General features: G+C 35.1%; 1 protein-coding gene and 1 long non-coding RNA gene across 5 annotated transcripts in view; one reads left to right on the top strand and one right to left on the bottom strand.

Moving 5' to 3' along the window:
• The window catches only part of SPEF2 (sperm flagellar 2), a 173,285-nt gene extending 169,612 nt beyond the window's left edge, over nucleotides 1-3,673 (bottom strand). For all 3 annotated transcript variants that reach the window (XM_012736419.3, XM_076007964.1, XM_076007966.1), the window contains exon 1: nucleotides 3,564-3,673. In XM_012736419.3, coding sequence (XP_012591873.2) covers nucleotides 3,564-3,621 — 58 coding nt within the window. In that variant the 5' untranslated portion in view covers nucleotides 3,622-3,673. The remainder of the gene's footprint in view (nucleotides 1-3,563) is intronic.
• A 30-nt stretch (nucleotides 3,674-3,703) lies between these two features.
• Nucleotides 3,704-22,764, top strand: part of LOC105855449 (uncharacterized) — a 41,872-nt gene continuing 22,811 nt past the window's right edge. The window contains exon 1 of one of the 2 annotated variants that reach the window (XR_001146628.3): nucleotides 3,704-3,794. This is a non-coding gene — a long non-coding RNA (uncharacterized LOC105855449). Of the gene's footprint in view, nucleotides 3,795-3,839; nucleotides 3,988-22,764 lie in introns of those variants that run through there. The other variant, XR_012921670.1, reaches the window with a different exon arrangement.

The raw sequence follows: 22,764 nt of genomic DNA, 5'->3' as shown, positions 1-22,764 counted from the left end.
CTGGGAACTGGCCTGGCTCTATCAGGCCGTGGTGTTCCTAGGAGCTGGCCAGGCGCTCACAAAGAGGCCTTGGCATTTTCTTCTTGAACATAATCAATTTCACAGCACACCAACTTCAGACAAGGCTACTCTGTGACCCTGATAGATCAAAACAGAAACAAAATCCCTCTGTAATCATGTCCAAGCTCAGACAAAAACAAGAATATTGTCCAAAACACAAAAATGACCAAACATGCCCATATTGTGGCTATTAAGAGTGATTGCTGCTTCTTTACCAACAATGGCTTTGCCTTGTTATATTCTGCCACCCTTTAGCTAAATTTTGTTAAGATATCCAAGTGATAGAATTGCCTACACTTCTTGACAGGATTCAATTCAGAGCAAAGCACCACTTCCTGGAACCCTCCTCAAAATACACCTAACACAAGCCCAAGCCCTTTCTAACACCTTTGTACTGAGATGCCCCACAGTCCCCATGGTATGTTGTCTCTCTTGTTCAACAAATCAATAAATCTTTTTCATGTGAAGGTTGACCTCCTCTTTTGATCTTTTTTTCATTTTTAATGCTATATTAAATTTTCTTTTCAAACTACGAAGCCAATAGGAGCAACAAGCCAGATAACAGAGAAAAATAAAGAAAAGCTAGCAATCTCCCCCTTCCCCAGGGTAATGGATACCCACATACTTGTTTATATCCTTCTACACTTCCCTCTGTGGTTACACAAACCACGATATGAAGATTCATGTGTACATCAACAGTCCAGTATATGTCTTTCCAGTTTTCTTTAACCATACATATTCATACATATGTGTGTTTCCTAGTTGGTACAAAAATGAAGTTCTAGTAGTCATAATAAACTGTAAATTTTGTCCTTCACTTCAGTGGTCCCAACCTTTTTTGGCACCAGGGACCGGTTTCATGGAAGACAATTTTCCACAGATGCAGGGGGCACTCAGGCGGTGATGTGAGCAATGGGCGGCATCTGTCGCTCCGTTTGTTCATTTCTTGCTGTGTACCCACTGCCCTGAAGTTTCACAGAAGACAATGTTTCCTTTTCCACAGATGGAGAGAGGGGAGGGAGACAACAGAGGTCTGCAGCCTGGTCCCTAACAGGCCAAAGATGGACAGATACCAGTACACAGCCCAGGCACTGGGAACAACAGCTTTACTTAACAAAAGTACATGAATATTCTTTGGCTCAAAAGTTATAGCAGCTAACTCATTCTTTCTAATAACTACATAACTATTCATAGCACGAATAAAGCACCATTTGTCAATGTAATACACTACTGAAGGATATTCAGATTGCTTCCAATATTTCTTTTTGCCCCTATAATCCATCTAGCAATAAACAGCATTGTTCAAATATCCTTACATATTGGTGCTTTTATTTTTATGTGATAGATGCTAAAAAATGAGATTTAGCATTTTTCCCAAGTACTATTCTATTAAATAAATGCTTTATATTTATTATCTCATTTAATCTTGATACAACCTGATGAGGTATAATTATCACTGCTGTTTTTAAGTATGATGAAATTTAGGTAAATAACTTTTCCAGGGTCACTAGCTAGTACGTGATGGATAAAAGATTTCAACCCAGGAAGTCCAGCCTCTGAGTCCTTGCTCTTACATCACCCTTACCCCCAAATTTCCAAATTCCTTCCCCCAGAGATTGCACCTGCTTACAGGTTTTCCATCATAGTTTCTATGAACCACCCAAACATTTCCATTGTACAACACAGAACACTTTATCTAATGATGGGACATCAATAGCAGGCAAGGTGTTTCTTTGGGTGCACAAATTCTATCTTGTTTGTTTCCAAACACAATTGAGTATGTTCCCCATAGTTTGAAAACTTCTACAATGTGGAATTTGGTTACCTCAAAGACTCTCTGACTTATAGCAGTTGAGATCAAGAAATGAGTATGTGTTAGCTACTGAATGGAATGCAAAGTACTGCATTAGGACAGGGTGTCTTTGCTAACAGCTTCCAGATTTACACTTCAGGAAAGCAGATGTCATGAATTTTCCATTCATAGCATATGTTGTAAAAATTGTTACCCAAAAAGGTCTCTTGGCTTTTAATCTTCAGAAAATGAAGTCATTTTTCCTCCCCTTCTCAAAACCAAAATTCTCTAAATTGATTACAACTATAATGGTATCCACTGTTTTTATGTTTCTTATTAATTGTATTTATTTTTCCCAGAAGTGTTTCAATCTGCAATAGAGTCCTGCGGACTTGAGCAAATGGTGTAGTTTTTATTAATGAACCAAATTAAACTAAGCAATCTGTAATTGCTTTTCCTTTGGAAGAGGACAACTTAAAGGTATGACATTGCATTCTGGCTTCTATGGTGAAACAGGAATATGAAATGATAAATGCTAAATACTGTCCTGAGGTTAACATCATATTTTAGGAGAGAAACAGAGACACAATGGGATGATCATAGAAGCCTGGGAAATAATTGATTGCATTTAATAGGGAGTGTGTGGGTGGTGGTTTGGCAAAGAAAGAGTCCCAAGATTATTATGCTTCAAGAAATGCAACTGGAGATGCTCAGTGTTAAAGATCTTCATACTGATAATAATACTTTAGACCTAGAGAAACATTACTGATCTAGCAACTTCTGTGGATGACCTAATGTTCAGCTGGCACCACTACCACTCTCGTAGCAAGACGGAGTTATGCAAGGGTTCTTCTGGGAAAACAGACTGAGATGATTTGCACTGAAAACCTCTTCCCTTGAGCAAAAACGATGTCAACCGTAAAATGAACTACTGAAGAAACAACAGAAAGAGGTTGAGATGGACTGCAGTGCTGTGCTAGAATTCCTTGGCTGCCATGGAAGCTACCAGCATGTAAAATTGCCTCCATAGTTGTGAGTCTTGGGAACTTTGAGTAGTATCATAATTAGGTTGGTGGAGGTCAGCTTTGGGCATGAGTAAACAGTGGCCAGAAATAGCTTAAGTTTGTGGATTTTGAGCTTAAAATTTTTAAAGTTTGTAAATGTTAACATATTCCACAGTAACTCATTTCACACACACCCTCCCCGCTGGGCAGTTAAGTATGGAAAACAGGACTGGGCCCATTTTCAATTGGTACACACTCAGACAAGTATTATAACTTGTCCGGGGCCTTCATATTTCATTGGCTTGCCAGCACACCATGTCTGATGATGTGAAGGAGGCAATGTCAGGGTCAGTCTACAGAGTTCAGCAAAATTCCTTTTCTATAGGAGCAAAGGAGCCCTCCTCCCTAAACCCGCTGATTACTCAGAACCAGACAGCAGGTCAGAAACTGCGGGCCCACCGCGATGAGGGTAACTCGGGAGCAGCAGAGTGGGGATGCAAGAAAGCCCCGCGGTGGCTGGGGTGAGCTATAGGGCGGTCGCAGGACTGGCCGACTGGCCGGGGCGGTGGGGAGCAGAGCCGCTAGCCATGGGCGCAGCCGACCCCGCAGGCAGCTCGCGCCTGGCCCGCCGCCTTCCATCAGCGCCCCGCGCTCCGGGCTGCGCGCCCCGCTCGCCCCTCCCCCTCGCCCCGGCCGTGGTCACTCACTCACGGTCTGGGACACCTTCAACTCCTGGTTGAGCCACTGGCACAGGATCTCCGACATGGTTCGGCCAGCGCCTCAGACCTAAAGCTAGTGCTCGCGTCCTCCCGTTGTTAAGGGCAACCCGTTGCTAAGGAAGCGTATCCTGGCCAGAACTGGGTGAAAGGCGCAGAGAAGAGGGACGCCAGAGCTCAGCCGCAGGGGACGGAAAATCGTGGCCTGCCCCCTGCTGGCCGGTAAGACCTGAGCGTGCGCAAGCGCAGGGCGCTCCGAAGGGCGGGACGCGGGCGGGGCCGTTAGAGAAGTTGGCGAAGAGCCTGGCGGGCAAGCCTTGTGGACCCAGCGCGGGGTTCTTAGATGAGCAGAAAGAAAAAGAGAGTACTTTTTCTTTTATTGATACATAATAGTTTGCACATTTGTAAGATAAATGTGAGTATTTTTTACATGCATAGAATGTATAATGATCAAATTAGGGTATTTTGACTATCCATCACCTTGAGTAGTTTTCATTTCTACGTGTTGGTGACATTTCAAGACCTCTCTTACAACTATCTGAAATATACAATAGATCACCCTAGCCTGCTACTGAACGTTAGAATTTATTTCATCTATCTAATTAAGTTCGTACCCATTCACCCACCTATCTTCAGTTCCCTCTCCACCCACACACCTTTCCCCACTTGTGGAATCGATCATTCTACTCTCTATGGCCACAAGATCAAGTTTTTAAGTTCCCACATATGAGTAACAACAGCAGTGTTTGTCTTTCTGTGGCTGGGTTATTCCACTTAACTTAATGACCTCCAGGTCCGTACATGTTGTTGCAAATGACAGGATTTTGTTCTTTTTTATGGCCAAATAGTATGCCATTATACCACTTTTCTTTACCCATTCGTCCGTTGATGGACACTTAGGTTGATTCCCTATCTTTGCTATTGTAAATAGTCCTACAATAAACATGCAAGTCCAGTTATCCATTTGCTATACTGATTTCTAGATACTCAGTAGTGGAACTGCTAGATTGGTACTTCGATTTTCAGTTTTTTCAGAAATCTCCATACTCGTTTCCATAGTGGTTTTACTAATTTACATTCCCACCAATAGTGTATAAGAGTTCCCTTTTCTCCACATGCTTACCAGCATCTGTTATTTTTTGTCTTTGTAATGGTAGTCATTCCAACTGAGGTAAGATATCTCCTTGTGGTTTTCATTTGTATTTCCCTGATCATTTGGAATGTTGAGCATTTTTTCATATGCCTCTTGGCCATTTGTATGTCTTCTTTGAAAAATGTCTGTTGCTGTCTTTTGCCCATTTTTTTTTCTGTAAAGGAGATTTTTAGTTTAATTAAGTTCCATTTGTATATTTTTGTTTTACTTGTCTGTATTCTTGAGGTCTTAGCTATAAATCTTTGCGTACACCAATGTCAAGAAAATTTTTCCTAGGTTTCCTTCTAGAATTTTTTTTCATTACTCCAGCTATTGCATCTTCTAAAATTTTTATAGTTTTAAGTCTTACATTTAAGTCTTTAATGCATCTTGAGTTAATTTTTGTATATGGTCATTCTTCTCCATATGGCTATCCAATTTTCCCAGCACCATTTATTGAATAGAGTGTCCTTTCCCAAGTGTCTGTTTTTGTTTGTTTTGTCAAAGATCTGTTGGTTGTAGATATATGGCTTTATTTCTTCGTTCTCTAGTCTGTACCATTGATATATTTGCCTATGTTTATGCCAGTCTCAAACTGTTTGGGGTACTGTAGCCTTATCATATAATTTGAAATAGGGTAATATGATACCTCCAGTTCTTTCTGCTTAGGATTACTTGGGGTATTTGGGCTCTTTTGGTTACATATGAATTTTAAGATTTTTTCTAATTCTATGAAAATTGATGTTGGTGTTAGGAATTGCATTGAATCTGTATATTGCTTGGGACACTATGGTCATTTTAACAATATTAATTCTTCTAATCCGTGGACATGGAATGTTTTTTTGTTTGTTTATTTGTGTCATCTATGATTTCTTTCATCATTGTTCTATAGTTTTCCTTGTAGAAATATTTCCCCTTCTTAGTTGAATATATTCCTAGGTATTTTATTTTTTTGCAGCTATTGTATAGGATTTACTTCTTGATTTAGTTCTCAGATTCATTGTTATTGGTGTGTAGAAATGCTACTGGTTTTTGTACATTGATATTGTAACCTGAGATTTCACTGAATTTATTTATTCAATCTAGAAGACTTTTGGAGGAGTCTTTAGGGACTTTATATTATCTTAGATATAATCTCATATCATCAGAAACAGAGATAATTTGACCTCCTCTTTTCCAATTTGAATCCCCGTTATTTCTTTCTGTTTCCTAATTTCTCTGGCTAGGACTTCCAATACTATGTTGAAAAGAAGTGATGAAAGTGGGCATCCTTGTCTTGTTCCAGTTCTTAGGGGGAATGCTTTTACCGGTTCTCCATTCAGTATGATATTGGCAGTGGGTTTGTCATATATGGCTTTTATTATTTTGAGGAATGTTCCTTCTAGGCCCAGTTTGTTGAGAGTCATGAAGAATTCAATATCATGAAGAGGTATTGAATTTTATCAAATGCTTTTTCTTCATCTGTGGGGACGATCATATAGTTTTTGTCCTTCATTCTCTTGATGTGATGAATCAGGTATATTGATTTGCATATGTTAAACCATTCTTTCATCCCTGGTATAAATCCCACCTAATCATGGTGTATTATCTTTTTGATATGCTGTTAAATTTGATTTGCTAATATTTTGTTGAGGATGTTTGCATCTGTGTTCACCAGGAATATTATCTTGTAGTTTTCTTTTGTTGTTGTTGTTGTGTCCTTGTCTGATTTTGGCTTCAGGGTAATACTAGCCTCAAAGAATGAGTTAGGGTGAATTCCCTCCTCCTCAATACTTTGTAACAGTTTCAGGAAGAATGGTATTAGTTATTCATTGTGTGTTTGGTAGAATTTGGTAGTGGATCCATCTGGTTCTGGGCTTTGCTTTGTTGGGAAACTTTTTATTACTGATTCATTCTCACCACTTATTATTGGTCTGTTCAAGTTTTCTATTTCTCCCTGGGAGGTCATGTGTTTCCAGGAATTTATCTATTTTCTCTATGTTTTCTACTTTGTGAGTGTACAATTGTTCATAATAGTCTCTATTGATCTTTTGTATTTCCATGGTGTCAGTTCCAGTGTGTCATTTTTCATTTCTGATTTTGTTTATTCAGGTCTTCTCTCTTTTTTCCTTGGTTAGCCTACCTAACAGTTTATCAATTTTGTTTATCATTTCAGAATACCAACTTTCTATTTCATTGATCCTTTGTACTTTTTTCAGTCTCTATTTTGTTTAATTCTGCCTCTGATCTTTATTATTTCTTTCATTGTGCTAATTTTGGGTTTGGTTTGTTCTTAATTTTCTGGTTCCTTGAGGTGAATTCTTATATTGTTTATTTGAAATATTTCTACTTTTTTGATGTTGGCATTCATTGCTATAAACTTCTCTCTTACTACTGTTTTTGTTGTATCCCACAGGGTTTTGGTATGTTGTGTTTCTAATTTCATTTGTTTCAAGAAATTCTTTTATCACTATCTTAATTTCTTTGTTGACCCAGTGGTCACTCAGGAGCATGTTGCTTAATTTCTATGTATTTGTATACCTCCCAAAGTTCTTCTTGAAATTGATTTCTAGTTTTATCCCATTGTGGTCTAAGATCTGATTTTGGTTTTTAAAATTTGTTGAGACTTGTTTTGTGGCCTATGATATGTTCTATGAAGAATGTTCTGTGTACTGATGAGAACAATGTGTATTCTGCAGTTAATGGATAAAAGGAGAGTCTCAGTTAAAGATTTTTTTTCTGTTCGTCTTTTAAAGAAACCATATTTAAGCTTTTTTTCTAATAGCAGTTTGTTATTGATTTACAAATTGTTAGGTTTAATTGCTATAGTGTATGAGCTGCCCTGGCAAGGACAAAATCTATCTTATTCATCTTTTTATTCCCAGACCTGGTACAGTACCTGACATGCAGTAAGCACTTGATAATTTTTGTTGGCAGTGGTGGCAGAAGTCAAAATTAGGATAACTAATGTCCTAATTACAATAGGATATATATATTATTTTAGGATAGGATAGGATATATATATTATATATATTAGGATAACTAATATAACTAATATCTATATTGTTTTTAGAGGTGAAATGCTACTGAATTTTTTTTTCTGGTAAGTTTTTCCTTTTGAGCAATTACTTCAAAATTGTTTTCTGACAAAACCTCCTTGACCAAACCTGAGTCAGTCTCCTCTTCCAGGAAATCCTGACCTTGTACTTGTCCTTAGTATGCTGAGTTCAGTGTTAGCAAGAATCTAGCTGGGTTAATTTAGTGAGAACCCCCCACTCTGGATATCTATTCAAATTCCTCATCCCCCACCCAATTCCTCATGCCTTAACACTCTGTCCTGCCTTCAGGTTTATGGCTTTTGTTTAATTTTGAATAAAAGTGATGAAAGTGGGCATCTTGAATCCTATCAAATCAGTTTAGCCAGAATCCTCTTGACCCCAATGTTTCCTCTTAGTAGTTTTTCATCCAGGGACCCTCCCCGCCCCGCAATTCAGATATAAATCCCCACTTTACCTTGTATTTGGACTTGAGCTTGCTCTCTCTCCTTCACTGTAAAACCCCATTGCAGTAGTACCTTGAATAAAATCTTCCTTACTCTCTTTAACATGTATCAGAAAAAAAAATTTCTTTAGTATTTTCAAAAGGTTTACATGGAATAATATTAGGTTATTAAGTATGAAATGTCCATTTTATTTAAGGACAAAGTTTGACAGTTGCTATCTCTGACATTTCACTTTGACACTTCTTGTTTTATTATTATTGTGAAGATACATCTTCAATCTTTTAAATGCATGTTTTGGTTTGTGATTATCTTCCAAATTTTTTTGGAGCAATTTTTATGAAACCACAGATAAGTCAAAAATTAGTGTTATTTTCAAATATAAATTCTGTTGTGTAACCAATGCAATGCATACAGCTGTGCCTGATGAACACACAGTACATTTCTAGTTTCAGAAGTTCCATTCTGGTGATTTTAATGCTGAAAATGAACCATGTGGGCGACCTGAGACCAAGGTGGATAATGATGAGCTGAAAGCTGTAGTGGAAGCGAATCCATCTCAACCTACACTTGAATTAACAGTAAGGTTTGACGTTACTATTCCATCAATATTGGACCATTTGAAACATATCGGCAAGGTAAAGAAGCTGGATAGATGAGTTCCACATGAATTAACACATTGACTGCCACATTAGAAAATAAAATTTTCTCTGGGGCCACGGTGTTTTATTAAAACAAAACAATCCTAACTTGTTGTTTGTTATTGTTTTCTGTGAATGAGTTATATGCAATACAATCCACATTTTTACAATTAAATTGTCAATATTAATTGTAACAATAGGAACACCAACAAGTAAGATTTTCGTGAACCAACTGCAGGGTTTTGCTTTAGTAGGCCCCCAGGACTCAAAACTAGCCTGAGTTAAATACAACTTACATGGCAGTCGATGTGTTAAACAAGCATCAAAAGAGAAATCATCTCGAAGCTTGCCTTTCTTTGCTGTCAAGACATAAAGGCAAACCGTTTCTATACCATATTGTTACATATAATGAAAAATGAATTATTTTTGATAATCGCAAGTATTGGCACAACAGTTGGATAAAGAGGAAGTGCTGAAACACAGTCCAAAACCAAATATTCATCAAAAAAAGCTAATGGTGTCTGTTTGGTGGTTCATCACTGATACTATCTACTATAGCTTAAATGACACCTGGTTGATTGATTACAGTGAATGTCTACTGCAACCAATTGGATGAAATGATAAGGATACTTATGATTACGCAGCCAAGAGTGGTCAAGAGAGACAGGCCAATCCTATTGCAAGACAATACTCAACCACATGTCACATAAACAACACTGCTCAAACTATAGAAGGTGGACTAGGAAACTCTCTGTCATCTATCATAATCATCAGACCTTGCACCAAATGACTTCCACTTCTTCCAGGCTTTGGACCACTTCTTGAAGGAAAAATACTCAATTCTCAACAAGCTGTGGAAAACACCTTTAACAATTTCATGGCTACTCCCTCTCTAGGCTTCTTTGCTGCTGGCACAAACAAGCTACTGCTAAGATGGCAAAACTGTTTCAATAGTTCAGGGGTGTACTTTGATTAATTGTGCTGCTTCTTGTTTTAGATATAATAAACTATACTTTTGATTCAAAATCAGACATTTCATATTTAATGATCTAACAGTAAAATGATATATACATATATATTTTCTATACATGACATGTATAATAAATAACATATAATAGTATGTATGTATGTGTCATAAATACTAGGAATTTTCTTCAATGAGCCCTGGATACACCAAATTATGATTCTTTTCAACTGTAGTCAAAAATCACATTAATATCTTACTATAATCAATGTCTCTTAAGATTGATCTGAAATTAATCTAGGTGTCCAGTTGGATAAAAATTTAGTACTATTTCCTTGTTGGCTTTACTTAACTTCTAAACCTCGCATCACACAAGTTTCCTCAGTACCTCTAGTGGGTACACATTGTCATTTTGATCGGCTTGTCCTGTTTTAAATATGTTCTTACAGTAAACCCCAAATTACTTCTCAAGAGAGCAGTCTGCCTTCCTGTATATACTTTATAGAACTAACTAACCATGCTTATTGACAGTATCTCAGGAAGTCCAAGAAGGATATGATCCTGTTCAGAGCTATTATTTTAACAACTCATGCAAAAACATAGGTTATTTTGGTTCAGGCAGAACTGCCTCATCAACCCAACTCAGCAGGCATGGCTACAATTAGAATTCTGAGGGAGATTTATTGCCAACAGAATTGGGGCCTGATATATTCAATACATCTCATCCTAGGGTTATCCAAATTAGAAAGATTATAAGATTCTACAAAGCACCTGTAGCTTGAGGAATAAATGCCATAAAGTTATATCTATTGGAAACACTTAATCCCTGAAGATGCTTCTAAGAAATGGATATGTACGTACCTAATAATGGCCTCTAAGGCACTCCTGCTTGTTGTCATTCTGGTGGTATATTTAAATTGATGACCAGTGCTAGAAAGAGGTTCCAAACTATAATTTCAGTCAGTAGGACCTGGGGGACTGAAGTTAATATTGTCTGGATTGCTGAGAAAATTGCTTTTGGGGAAGCGTATAGAGCACCACATGGGGCGGCCGCAGTAGGAGAGGCTGACTGGGCTCATAAACACCTATAGATACGTGTGGGCTCTTATTCTCACATCAAAGTGAAATACTTCTTTGCTTACTTGTAGGAATTATTTGGTTGTTTTTTGCTTGTACATAAGAGCTATTTGTACTGTTCCTCTTTGGAATTGAGCTCAGAACAACATAGTCTGCCCACGTGGTATTTTGGAAAAGGAATTTATATACAGGATTTGGATAAATGAAGATGCAGACACTTTACAAGAAAATAAAAGGCAGAATCAATCATTTCACAAAAAGAGCATGATACTCATTTCAGTTCCTAAAGCATCCAACTTAAAAATGATCTGACATTAAAATATCAATGAAAATGTTGTGCTATTACTGAAATACATGCATTTTACTATGTGGGTTTTTTCCCTGGAAATTTCTACTTTAGCTGTTATTTGAAGTGTAAGATTAAATCTACTGGCTTCTCATTAAAATCCCATCTCTGGGTAAGGTTCCTAGCACTACTCATGTTGTTATTTTGCATTAATATAATACATGGCTTGTTTGTTACTCCATGTGGAATCAGCTGGAAGACATTTAAAAAATGGACAATTTCCCACCACTTTCCGAGATGGATTCCTTATTGTTTTTTAATAAAAATTTTAGAATATTTAATCTCTGCATCTGATTATAATTATCATAGCAATTATAAAACTAAATAAAAGGTTTCTTTTTTAAAGTATTGACTGTCATTTGAATTATAAACCTTTACTTATCTTCTGTAAATAATCAAGAATGGATTATAAAGTATAATTGTGAGACCAAAAGTTGGTTTGAAAAGTGGTGTTTTGTACTGAATATAATTTATTAAAAAATACACCTTATTTTTTAAAAATTAATTATAACATTTTTTAAAATGGAATTTTGTACTATCAATAAAACCCAAACTTGCAACCAGACACACCTGGGTCCAGATGTGTGCTTTGATCTAAATAGCTTTTTGACTTTGGAAAAACTACCTAACCTCTCTGAACCTGTTACCTTACCTGTAAAATAAGGATATCAATATTTTTTTCATAGAGTTGTGAGGATTAAATAAGAAAATACATATGTTAATACCTGGCTCAGACTAGATGCTAAATGAATGTATCTTTCCTTTTCTCCTAAGGCTGTATGAATTTTTGCATTGCATTACTGGTTGGCTGAATTTTGAGTAGCTTAGATATGCTTATAATATTTCAAAAGTTTCTGAGGTAATTTTTTTCATGTAACTTCTTTGGTTCCATCTATGAAAAATTCAATATTTATTCATACATAAATAGAAATTCATAGGGAGATTTTTCAAAAGTTTCATTTGGTCCTCCACACATATCTTGCATTCATTTCTTCACTTTCCATCTCATTGCCTTAGATTATTCTCTCATTATTTCTCAGAATGTTTTACAATGGCCTTGCTCACTTGACATGAGTGAGTGATCACTGATTCCACAAGTGATCGCCCTAGTGCCCATAATAACCACAAGGAAACCACTGGGTTTCCTTGTCTCCTACCCTCTAGTCCATCCCATGCGGCAGGTCTAGTTTATATTTCGAAAGCCCTGCTCTAAACACTTCCATGAACTCCACCAGAGCAGTGTGTACCAACCACAGGGCTTGATCTCTTAACAGACAATGTAATTCCTTCACTGTGACTTGTGCCATAATCCTTCATAAATGAAATAATGTAGAATAAAATTAAATAAAAAATGTCAGAGGGCATTGCATGTAGAAAGGTTAAATATATGTAAGGTTTTCTTGGAAACATTTTTGCTTGGGCTATATGGCTATACATATTTGTATGTGTGTATGTGTTTGTGTGATTACACATGGATGTGTGCATATTAATGTGTGTATGTGGGGGGAAAGTATATCTTTCTGTGTATTGTCAATAATTTAAATATGGTAAACTTTCAATTTCTAATCTTAGAAGGTAATCAGATTTTATACAAAAGCAAACAAAAAACTAGTACCATGTAAGAAAAATTGAGTCCTATGTTTTATATACCTGAGACAGATGAGCCAAACTTTTATCACAATTCTTGCTCTAATCCTTTATTTTCCCATGTTGAAATTTTCAGAAGAGACAACCCACTCTGTTAAATCTATTAAATTTAAATTTTATGTGTTAAATTTGGACCTCCAAATTATGTCTTACCTTCTCCTTCCCCAGTACAAAATTAAACATTGCTAGTAAGTCCTCTCAGCTTTGGTGACTATAATCAAATTATTTTTACAGCAATACTGGACTTCTGCAGACAGGGTGCACATCCTTATCGCTCACAAGTTATGCTTCTCAGCACATTGAATGTCTATGTGTGTCAAGTTTTGCAACTAACTCTATTGTAGTTTCTCCCTATAAAAACATTTTCCAGAGAATCAGGATTTTGATGAGTTGAATAATTCCTGAAAGTCTTTATCCCCTATAATTCTACTCTTGATAAAATCTTTATTATGATTTCAATGTCCCACATGTATACAACAATTCATCCTGTAGGTATATGAATACTTGTGACACACTAACCTTCCTTTATCCTGCTATTTTCCCTACCTTATAAAACTGCAGTGGTTCCTGATTTCCTAGGAAGATTATATGTCAGACTTTCCAGATCCTCCAGGAACTGGCTCTGTTCTACTTAGTGAATCTCTGATTCCACACATTCCATCATGAATAACAATATATCATGCTAATTCTTTATTCTTTCCAGCCAGTGGCACCAAAGCTTACCCCTTAATTCAAGTCAGATTTCTTTTCTAAAATTATCACTAATAGTCCTTATTGATAGCCTTTTCTTCATGACTCCAGTGGGCAGAGATGCAATAGTAGAATCTGGGATATCTGAATACATAGATTGTTTTTCATTTTCTCACACTAAGAATCTAGAATGGTGCCCATGAAAATGCTCACTTAAATCCTGTGGCATGAATCAGTGCATGTCAATAGGACTGTTAACATGTACCATTCATTTTAGCATCTATGCATTATGTTTTGTACAATTTCTTGTTTTTTGTGTTACAAGTTGGGTCCAGTTTCTCTCTGTTTAGAAAATAGGTGATCACAAAAGGACGTGTGAACATGGGAATTGCTTCTTTCCATGTTCTGCTTTCAGTTATGGCCATAATGGAATAAGGGCTATCATATTTCCCACCTCACTATATAATAGTAATCAATTATAAAACTGGAAAAATATGTAAAGCAGCTTTTCAGGCAATGGACAGATAGTGCACAAGAATCCCAGATTTCTTCCTGGTAGAATTTTCCTGGCTGTGGATTAAAGAAGTAGACACCAAAGAGTAAAGCTTTATCTGGGTGGAGGAAACAGAGCTTGGAATTTGAGACCGCTGGAATTTTGTGAATGAGATAATAGAGAAGAGGAAGCTATCTTCAGAAGGCGCTCTAGAAATTATCTTGGGGTCTTCTTGAGTCTTTGGCCAACTACAAAGATACCCATGCACAGGTGGATAGAAAACTAAATGGAGATTCTGTATGTTGCGCATTGCTAGGAGTCACTGGAGTGTCAAAGAGCCAGAGTGGAGAATCCACACTGAACACTCAGAGCACTTAGGTAAAAACACAGAAAAAAAGTTGCTGTTGTTTTTCTTAATTATAGGGACACTTTAACTTCAGTGTAAGGGCTAACATGCTCTAAAAATAACAGTACTCTAATAAGATAAAGTTGATTATATAATAAATTAATTGCCTGCCAGAAGAAAAATTAATATTTAAAGGAAGACAATGAATTTTAGACTCTTAACAAAGTGTAGCACCTACAGTGTCAGGCATATCAGCAGGGACACACAGGGAATCACAACCAGGAAAAAGAAAATGGTCAAAATAAAATCAGGGAAAACACAGATTTTGGAATTAGCAGACAAAGAAAGTAAACAGCTATATACAATATATTATAAATATTTTAAAAGTATAAATTGAAACATGAATGTAATGCATGAGCAGATGTGGAGCCCTACAGTGTGATGAAAGTTATTAAAGAAAAAAAAAAGATGGAAAGTCTACACCTGAAAACTTTTTTGGCTGAAATGTAAAATTCACTGGATGGACTTAACAGCAAATTGGAGATGTATAATAAAAAAATAAATAAATAAATGAACTTGAAGTAGGACAACTATCCAAACTAGAGCATAAGAAGTAAGAAGTTGAAACAATGGTGACATAGCACATCTTATATTTTCCTGGTTAGAGCTGGAACCCATACTATTAAGTGAAGTTTCCCAAGAATGGAAAAACAAGCACCACATATACTCACCAGCAAATTGGTATTAACTGAACAGCACCTAAGTGGTCACATAGGTACTACAGTAATAGGGTATTGGGCAGGTGGGAGGGGGGAGGGAGGCGGGTATATACATACATAATGAGTGAGATGTGCACCATCTGGGGGATGGTCATGATGGAGACTCAGACTTGTGGGGGGAGGGGGGAAATGGGCATTTATTGAAACCTTAAAATCTGTACCCCCATAATATGCCGAAATAAAAAAAAAAGGAAAAAAAAAAAACCTCAACTTCAAAAAAAAAAAAAAAAGAAGTAAGAAGTCTAAAAAAAAAAAAAAAAAGATAAGCAGAGTTTCAGTGACCTGTGGAAAATATTAAATGGTCTAATGTGTAGTTAAAGGCCCAGAAGAAAAGGAAAGAGAGATTGAAGCAGAAAAAAAATTCGAACACCTAATGGCCATTTTCTAAATATAATGAAAAGCATCGATTAAAAAACTCCAAACTTGACAAAACCCAAATAGGAAAAACACAAAGAAAAACTATACATAGGTACTTTGTCAAATATCAATTTGTCGAATTACATAAAAATGAAGCTTGCATAAAAATGAAGAGAAAACCTTAAAAGCATACAGGAAAAAAAGACATTACAAGAGAAAAGAGAATGACAACTGATGTCATAAGGAAGAATGCAAGCCAGAAAATAATAGAGTAGCTTTAAAAATTGAACAAGAAAAAATTCAACCTATAACTTCATATCCAGCAAAAATGATCTTTCAACAATGAATGCAAAATAAAGAAATTTTCAGCTAAGTAGGGCTGAGAATATTTGATATGTGCTTTGTAAACATGGTAAAAACTTCAGGCTGAAGGCAAATGATACCAGATAGAAACTCAGATATACATAAAAGGAGGAAAAACACTATAAATGGGAAACATATGGGTTAATATGAAAGATTCTTTTCTTGTCTCTTATATTTTTAAAATGCAATTGACTAAAGCAATTATTAATAGCAAAATATTAATAACTATAATATTCATAACTATTATATTAATAATAAATATTAATAACTATGTATCTTAGTGCTTATATGTAGAAATAAAATATATGGCAAAAATAGCATGTGGACAGAGGGGGAGTAAGTAGAATTTTCTCATTGTTCTTATAATATACTTAATGTAGTTTATAATATAAATCCAAGGTAGATATTAATAAATTTTGGTTACATATTTAATCTCTAATGCAGCCCACTAAAATACTTTTTTTAAATGATATAGTTAAAGCTGATGAAGGAAATTATGGAAAATTAAGCAAATACTCCAGTCAACAGATTGTAGGAAAGGAGGAAAAAAATTCAGTAAAACAAGAAATAAGAAAAAAGTGAGATGATTTTAAAATAAGTGGCAATATGATAGACTTAAATCCAACTGGATAAATAATTCTATTGCATATAAATTAACTAAACAGTCCAATTAATATGCATAGATTATCAAATTAAATTCAGAAAAATCAACACCAGCTATACATTTTTAAAAGAAATGTATTTTAAATATGAAGACACATATAAGTTAAAAGTAAAATTATGGAAAAAAATCTATCTTATGTAAATATCATTTATAGCAAAATATTTATAGCATAATTCACAGCAAAGTATCATTCATAGCAACATTATTCAAAGCTGAAGTAGCAATATTAATTCCTGACAAAGTATACTTAAAACAGGAGTGTTACTAAAAATAAAGAGGAGTACTTCATAAAATTAAAAAGTTAATTGATCAAGAATACATAAAAGTCCTATTTGTCATACCCCTTATAACAGAAGCAAACACTGGTAGGAGTAAAGGAAAAGTAAAATTATATACAATTGTAATTAACATTAAAACTATAAAAAAGGATAGTTCTAACACTTCACTCTTGGTAATTGATAGATCAGACCAAAACCTTCATTAAAGATATAAAAACTTAAACACTCTATCAACCAAATTAACACAATTGATATTTATAATTCACCACACTCAACAATATATATTTTCTCAAGTACAGAACATTCCTAAAAAATGATAAATCTTAATAGATTTAAAACAATTGAGATCATGCAGAGTAATTTCTCTGAACTCAATGGAGTTAAATTAAAATCAAAATAGAGCTATAACTGGAAAATCCCCAAATATTTGTACATTAGGCAATACACTTGTAAATAACCCATAAGGCAAAGATGAAATTGCTGGTAAAATTAGGAAATATTTTTTGTTGAATGAAAATGAAAATACAACAAAGCAGAACATTTGTCAGAAACCACTTAAGCAAATCTTAGAAGCAAATTTATTAATTCAAATTTTATCTGAGAAAAGAATAAAGGAATAAAATCAATGATATTAACCTTCATTTTTAGAAGCTAAAAATAAAAAGCAAATGAAACACAAAGTAAGTAGAATGAGGAAAACAAAGATAAGAGTGGAAATCAAGGAAATTGATTTTAAAAAATCAATAGAAAAAAATTTAAAAAATAAAAAGTTTATTCTTTGAAATAATGAAATCCTGATGAGGATTATTAAGAAAATAAGAAAAAAAAAAAGAAAGAAAATAAGAAGACACAAATTACCAGTGATAGGAATGGAAGAGGAGACAGCATTATACCTCCTACAGACATTTAAAGACAGTAATGAAACACTCTGAAAAATTTATGTCAGTGTATTTAATGATATTGATAAAATTTCTGGAAAGTTACAAACTATCAAAGCTCATTTAAGATGAAATAGATAATATAGTCTCTCCTCATACTATTTCCTAACCTTCCAGAGTCTTCCAATGATTTTTGATTCTAATATATCTTTTTTTAATTAAGATGACTGGACCTGTGATATAGTATTCTAGGCAGATGGATCTAGAAAGTCCACAATAAATACTTGCTAGCCATCTCAGATCCTTTCACAGGGCTCACAAAAGCTTACTTGATTACTCAAGCCACCCTCATGCTTCACTAGTTATAATGTCCACAGTCATCCATAGTTTAGTAAGCACTTAATTTTAGACTATTATAACTATTTAATGAACTTTTCAGGAAAATAAAAAGCAAATGAAACACAAAGTAAGTAGAATGAGGAAAACAAAGATAAGAGTGGAAATCAAGGAAATTGATTTTAAAAAATCAATAGAAAAAAATTTAAAAAATAAAAAGTTTATTCTTTGAAATAATGAAATCCTGATGAGGATTATTAAGAAAATAAGAAAAAAAAAAAGAAAGAAAATAATTTTCCCTTCGGGAAATTTTCCCTTCGGGAAAATTGACAATATCTCAAGATCAGAGGTCTGGTCTTTCCTGCATTCCTCATTTTCAAGGCTCTCGTTGTCTCCTTTGCAAAATTTCTTGAACCACCACTGCACTGTATGTTCTTTAGCAGCTACTGGGCCCAATGTGTTGTTGATGTTGCAAGTTGTCGCCGCTGCTTTATGACCCATTTTGAACTCGAATAAGAAAATCACTCGAATTTGCTTTTTGTCTAATACCATTTCCACAGTCTAAAAACATATAAAATAAACAACAAGTAATAAGTCATTAGCAATAAAAATAATAAAGAGAGAAATGTGCATTAAAATGATGTAAAACATAACTATATTTATAGAATGTATTTCAAGATCAAAAAGCAAATTTAAACAATGCTAAAACCACAGTTACCTTTGCACCAACCTAATAATCTGATTAACCAAGAGTCCCTGTCGTGTTCTGCTTAATTCAAATTTTACTGGATACTAAAACTTACATTAGAAGCATACAGGCATACCTTGTTTTACTGCTCTTCACAGATGTTGCATATGTTACAAATTGAAGACTTGTAGCAAGCCTGCACCAAGCAAGACTAAAGGCACCATTTTTCCAACAACATATGCTCGCTCTGTGTCATATTGTGGTAATCCTCACAATATTTCAAACTTTATTATTATTATTACATCTGCCATGGTGTTCTATGATGATTTGAGATCTTTGATGTTACTATTGATTAAGTTTGCCATCTTACATGGATGTGGTTTGTGGTGCCCCAAAACAATTAATAATTGTAACAATTATTAATTGTTTTGGGGCACCACAAATAATAATTGTTTTGGGGCACCACAAACCACATCCATGTAAGATGGCAAACTTAATCAATAAATGTTACGTGTGTTCTGACTGCTCCGCAGACGGGTTGTTTCCACATTTTTCTCCCTCTCCTCAGGCCTCCTCATTTCCTGAGGCACAAAAATATTGAAATGTGGCCAATTAATGACCCTACAATGGCTTCTAAGTGTTCAAATGAAAGGAAGAGTTACACTTCTCTCACTTTAAATCAAAAGCTAGAAATGATTAAACTTAGGGAGAAAGACATGACAAAAGCCAAGCTAGGCTGAAAGCTAGCCTCTTGTGCCAAATAGTTAGCCAAGTTATGAATATAAAGTAAAACTTCTTGAAGGAAATTAAAAGTGCTACTCCAGTGAACACTTGAAATATAAGAAATATAAAAATAAGAAAGCAAAGAGAAAGTTTTAGTGGTCTGCATAGAAGATCAACCAGCCACAATATTCCCTTAGGCCAAAGCCTAATTCATAAGAAGGCCCTAATTCTCTTCAAGACTGCAGAAGAAAAGTTCAAAGCTAAGAAGTTGGCTTATGAGGTTTATGGAAAGAAATCATCTCCATAACATGAAAGTGCAGGGTAAAGCAGCAAGTGCTGATGTAGAAACTGCAGCAAATTGTGCAAAAGATCTAGCTAAGATAATTGATGGAAGTGGCTACACTACAAAAGATTTTCAATGTAAATGAAGCAGCCTTATGTTGGAATAAGGTGCCATATAGAACTTTCATTGCTAGAAAGGGAAAGTCAATGTCTAGCTTTGAAGCTTCAAAAGACAGGCTGACTCTCTTGTTAGAAGCTAATGCAGCTACTGACTTTAAGTTGAACCTCATTTACCATTCTGAAAATTCTAGGTCCCTTAAGAATGGCTAAATCTACTCTGACTGTGCACTAGAAATAGAAGGAAAAAGCCTGGATGAAAGCATATCTATTTACAGCATAGTTTACTGAATATTTTAAACCTACTTTTGAGATCTATTGCTTAGAAAAAAGATTCCTTTCAAGACATTACTGCTCATTGGCAATGCACCTAGTCACCCAAGAGCTCTGATGGAGATGCACAAGAAGATGAATGTCATTTTCATGCCTGCTAACACAATACTCATTCTGCAGCCCATGGATCAAGAAGTAATTGCAACTTTCAAGTCTTATTATTTAAGAAATGCATTTGGTATGGCTATAGCTGCCACAGATAGTGGTTCCTCTGACGGATCTTGGCAAAGTAAATTGAAAACCTTCTGGAAAGGATTTGCCATTCTAGTTGCCATTAAGAACATTTCTGATTGCTGGGAGGAAGTCAAAATCTCAACACTAACAGGAGTTTGAAAGAAGTTGATTCCAGACCTCATGGATGACTTTGAGGGTTCAAGACTTCAGTGGAAGAAGTCACTGCAGGTGTGGTGGAAATAGCAAGAGAACTGGAATTAGAAGTGAAGCCTAAAGATTTGACTGGACTGCTGCAATCTCATGATAAAACCTGCACAGATGAGGAATTGGTTTATTATGGATGAGCAAAGAAAGTAGCTTATTGAGATGGAATCTAGCCCTGGTAAGATGCTGTAGACATTGTTGAAATAACAACAAAAGGTTTAGAATAGTACATAAGTTTGATGAAGCAGTGGAAGTGTCTGTGAAAATTGACTTTAATTTTAAAAGAAGTTCTACTGTAGGTAAAATGCTATCAAACAGCAGGACGTGCTACAGAGAAATCTTTCATGAAAGAAGAGTCAGTTGATGCTGCAAACTCCATTGTTGCTATATTTTAAGAAATTGCCACAGGCACCTCAACCTTCAGCAACCAATAACCTGATCAGTCAGCAGCCATCAACACTGAGGCTAGACTCTGCAAAAAGATGACAGTTCAGATGATCATTAGCAATTTTTAGCAAGAAAAATATTTTTAATTAAGGTATGTACATGGCTTTTCTTTTTACATAATGCTATTGCACACTTAATAGACTACAGTACTTTATAAACATAACTTTTATGTGCACTAAGAAATAAAAAAAATGTGTGACTTGCTTTATTGCAATATTAGCTTCAGTGTTGGTCTAGAACCGACTATGCAGTATCTCTGAGTTATGACTGTACTAAATCAAGAAACTGATTTCACATACATTTTTTAAAGAGTTCTCAACTATGTAATCCACAACTGTGTTCATTTGCCACTGTGCATATTCTCAAAAATGTGCATTCCTATTTTGTCATTTATAGTAACATACTGAATTGTTACCTCAGCAATGTTTCAGGATTTTCTCTCTAAATACAAACCTGAATGTTCGTTTCTAAGGTTAATTTAATCACTAAAGAGTGGTACGGTTTTTGCTTTACTGGAGAGCTTCATTGAAATGTAATGGCCTTTTGATGTATTAGATCCTGTTCAGTTAAGCTGTCATTGGTTTTTTAAACTTTATCTGTTCACATTTAAAATGTTTTACTGAAAAAAAAAATGAAAAAAAAATGTTTTACTGGTACTTTTTCAAGTATGTAATCAAAACATTTATCATTCATAATCATTTCACTAGATTACTAAAAAATTTATTGAATTATGTGGCATTTTTATTTCAATGAAAAGCACATTACTAATTTTGTAAGTAATATGGCATTAGAGGTCAAGAAATCTGATATCTTAGCAGCATTTCAACCATATATGTTCTCCATAAATTAAGATATACTATAGTTACAATCTCTCTTGATTATTTGTTAACATTTTAGCTTTAAACCAAATGTCAGGGGGATGATGGGAGGGAGCTTCTGTGAACAGCCAGAACAATATTATAAAACTAAATTTCTGTGAAATGGTTTATAAAATCAGAATGAACGGAGCATATGTGTTCCGTGCTGGTCAGAGATTTCCAGACTTTTGTATTTTACCAGCTGGTAACATTCCAAAAACAAATTTGAAAGCCAGTAAGGTTGCCAACTTTCGTCTTTTGTTTTTCCATGTAAGAACATAAAAACAAATACTACTATCTTCTCTGGCTATCACTTCACAGAAGAAAAAGGATTTTACATCAAAAGAAGGAGGAAGCATAAAATTTGAGAACGAAGGACAATGCTGTAAGATGAAGAATAGGCTATATGAAAAACCCACCCGCATGATAACAGACTTGTACATGTCTTTATAGATTGGACCCATAGTTGGCAAGTTTGGTCTTAAAACCTGACACCTAGGCAATACTACTTGGATGTGGATTCCCAGTCTCCATGGTGTTTGCAACCCTTTATTGCAATGTTAAAGAGCTGGAGGAGGTGTGTGTGTGTGAGTGTGCACGTATGTGCAAGCACACGCCTGCATTTTGAAAACAAAGCATCCTTGGATGCCCTTTTTAGGCCTAAGTCAATTTCTTTTTATCTTTCCATGTCAGCTTCAAGAACAAATATAGAGTTAGATGTTGGAGGGAATATTTTTAAAGCCTCCATGGTGATTACGAACATTAATTGAATTTGAAGATATTTTATAGAATCCATAGAATCTATGACTGAAAACTTTACCTAGGGAATATCATAGTATAGGAGAGCATTGCCCTTACTATGTCAAATATGCAAGAAGAAATAAATTTGCCTTCAGAT

Source organism: Microcebus murinus, chromosome 11 (assembly GCF_040939455.1).
Source record: "Microcebus murinus isolate Inina chromosome 11, M.murinus_Inina_mat1.0, whole genome shotgun sequence".
In the NCBI taxonomy this organism is placed as follows: Eukaryota; Metazoa; Chordata; class Mammalia; order Primates; family Cheirogaleidae; genus Microcebus; species Microcebus murinus.
The sequence above is the reverse complement of the archived record's forward strand: the minus strand, read 5'-3'. Positions and strand labels throughout refer to the sequence as shown.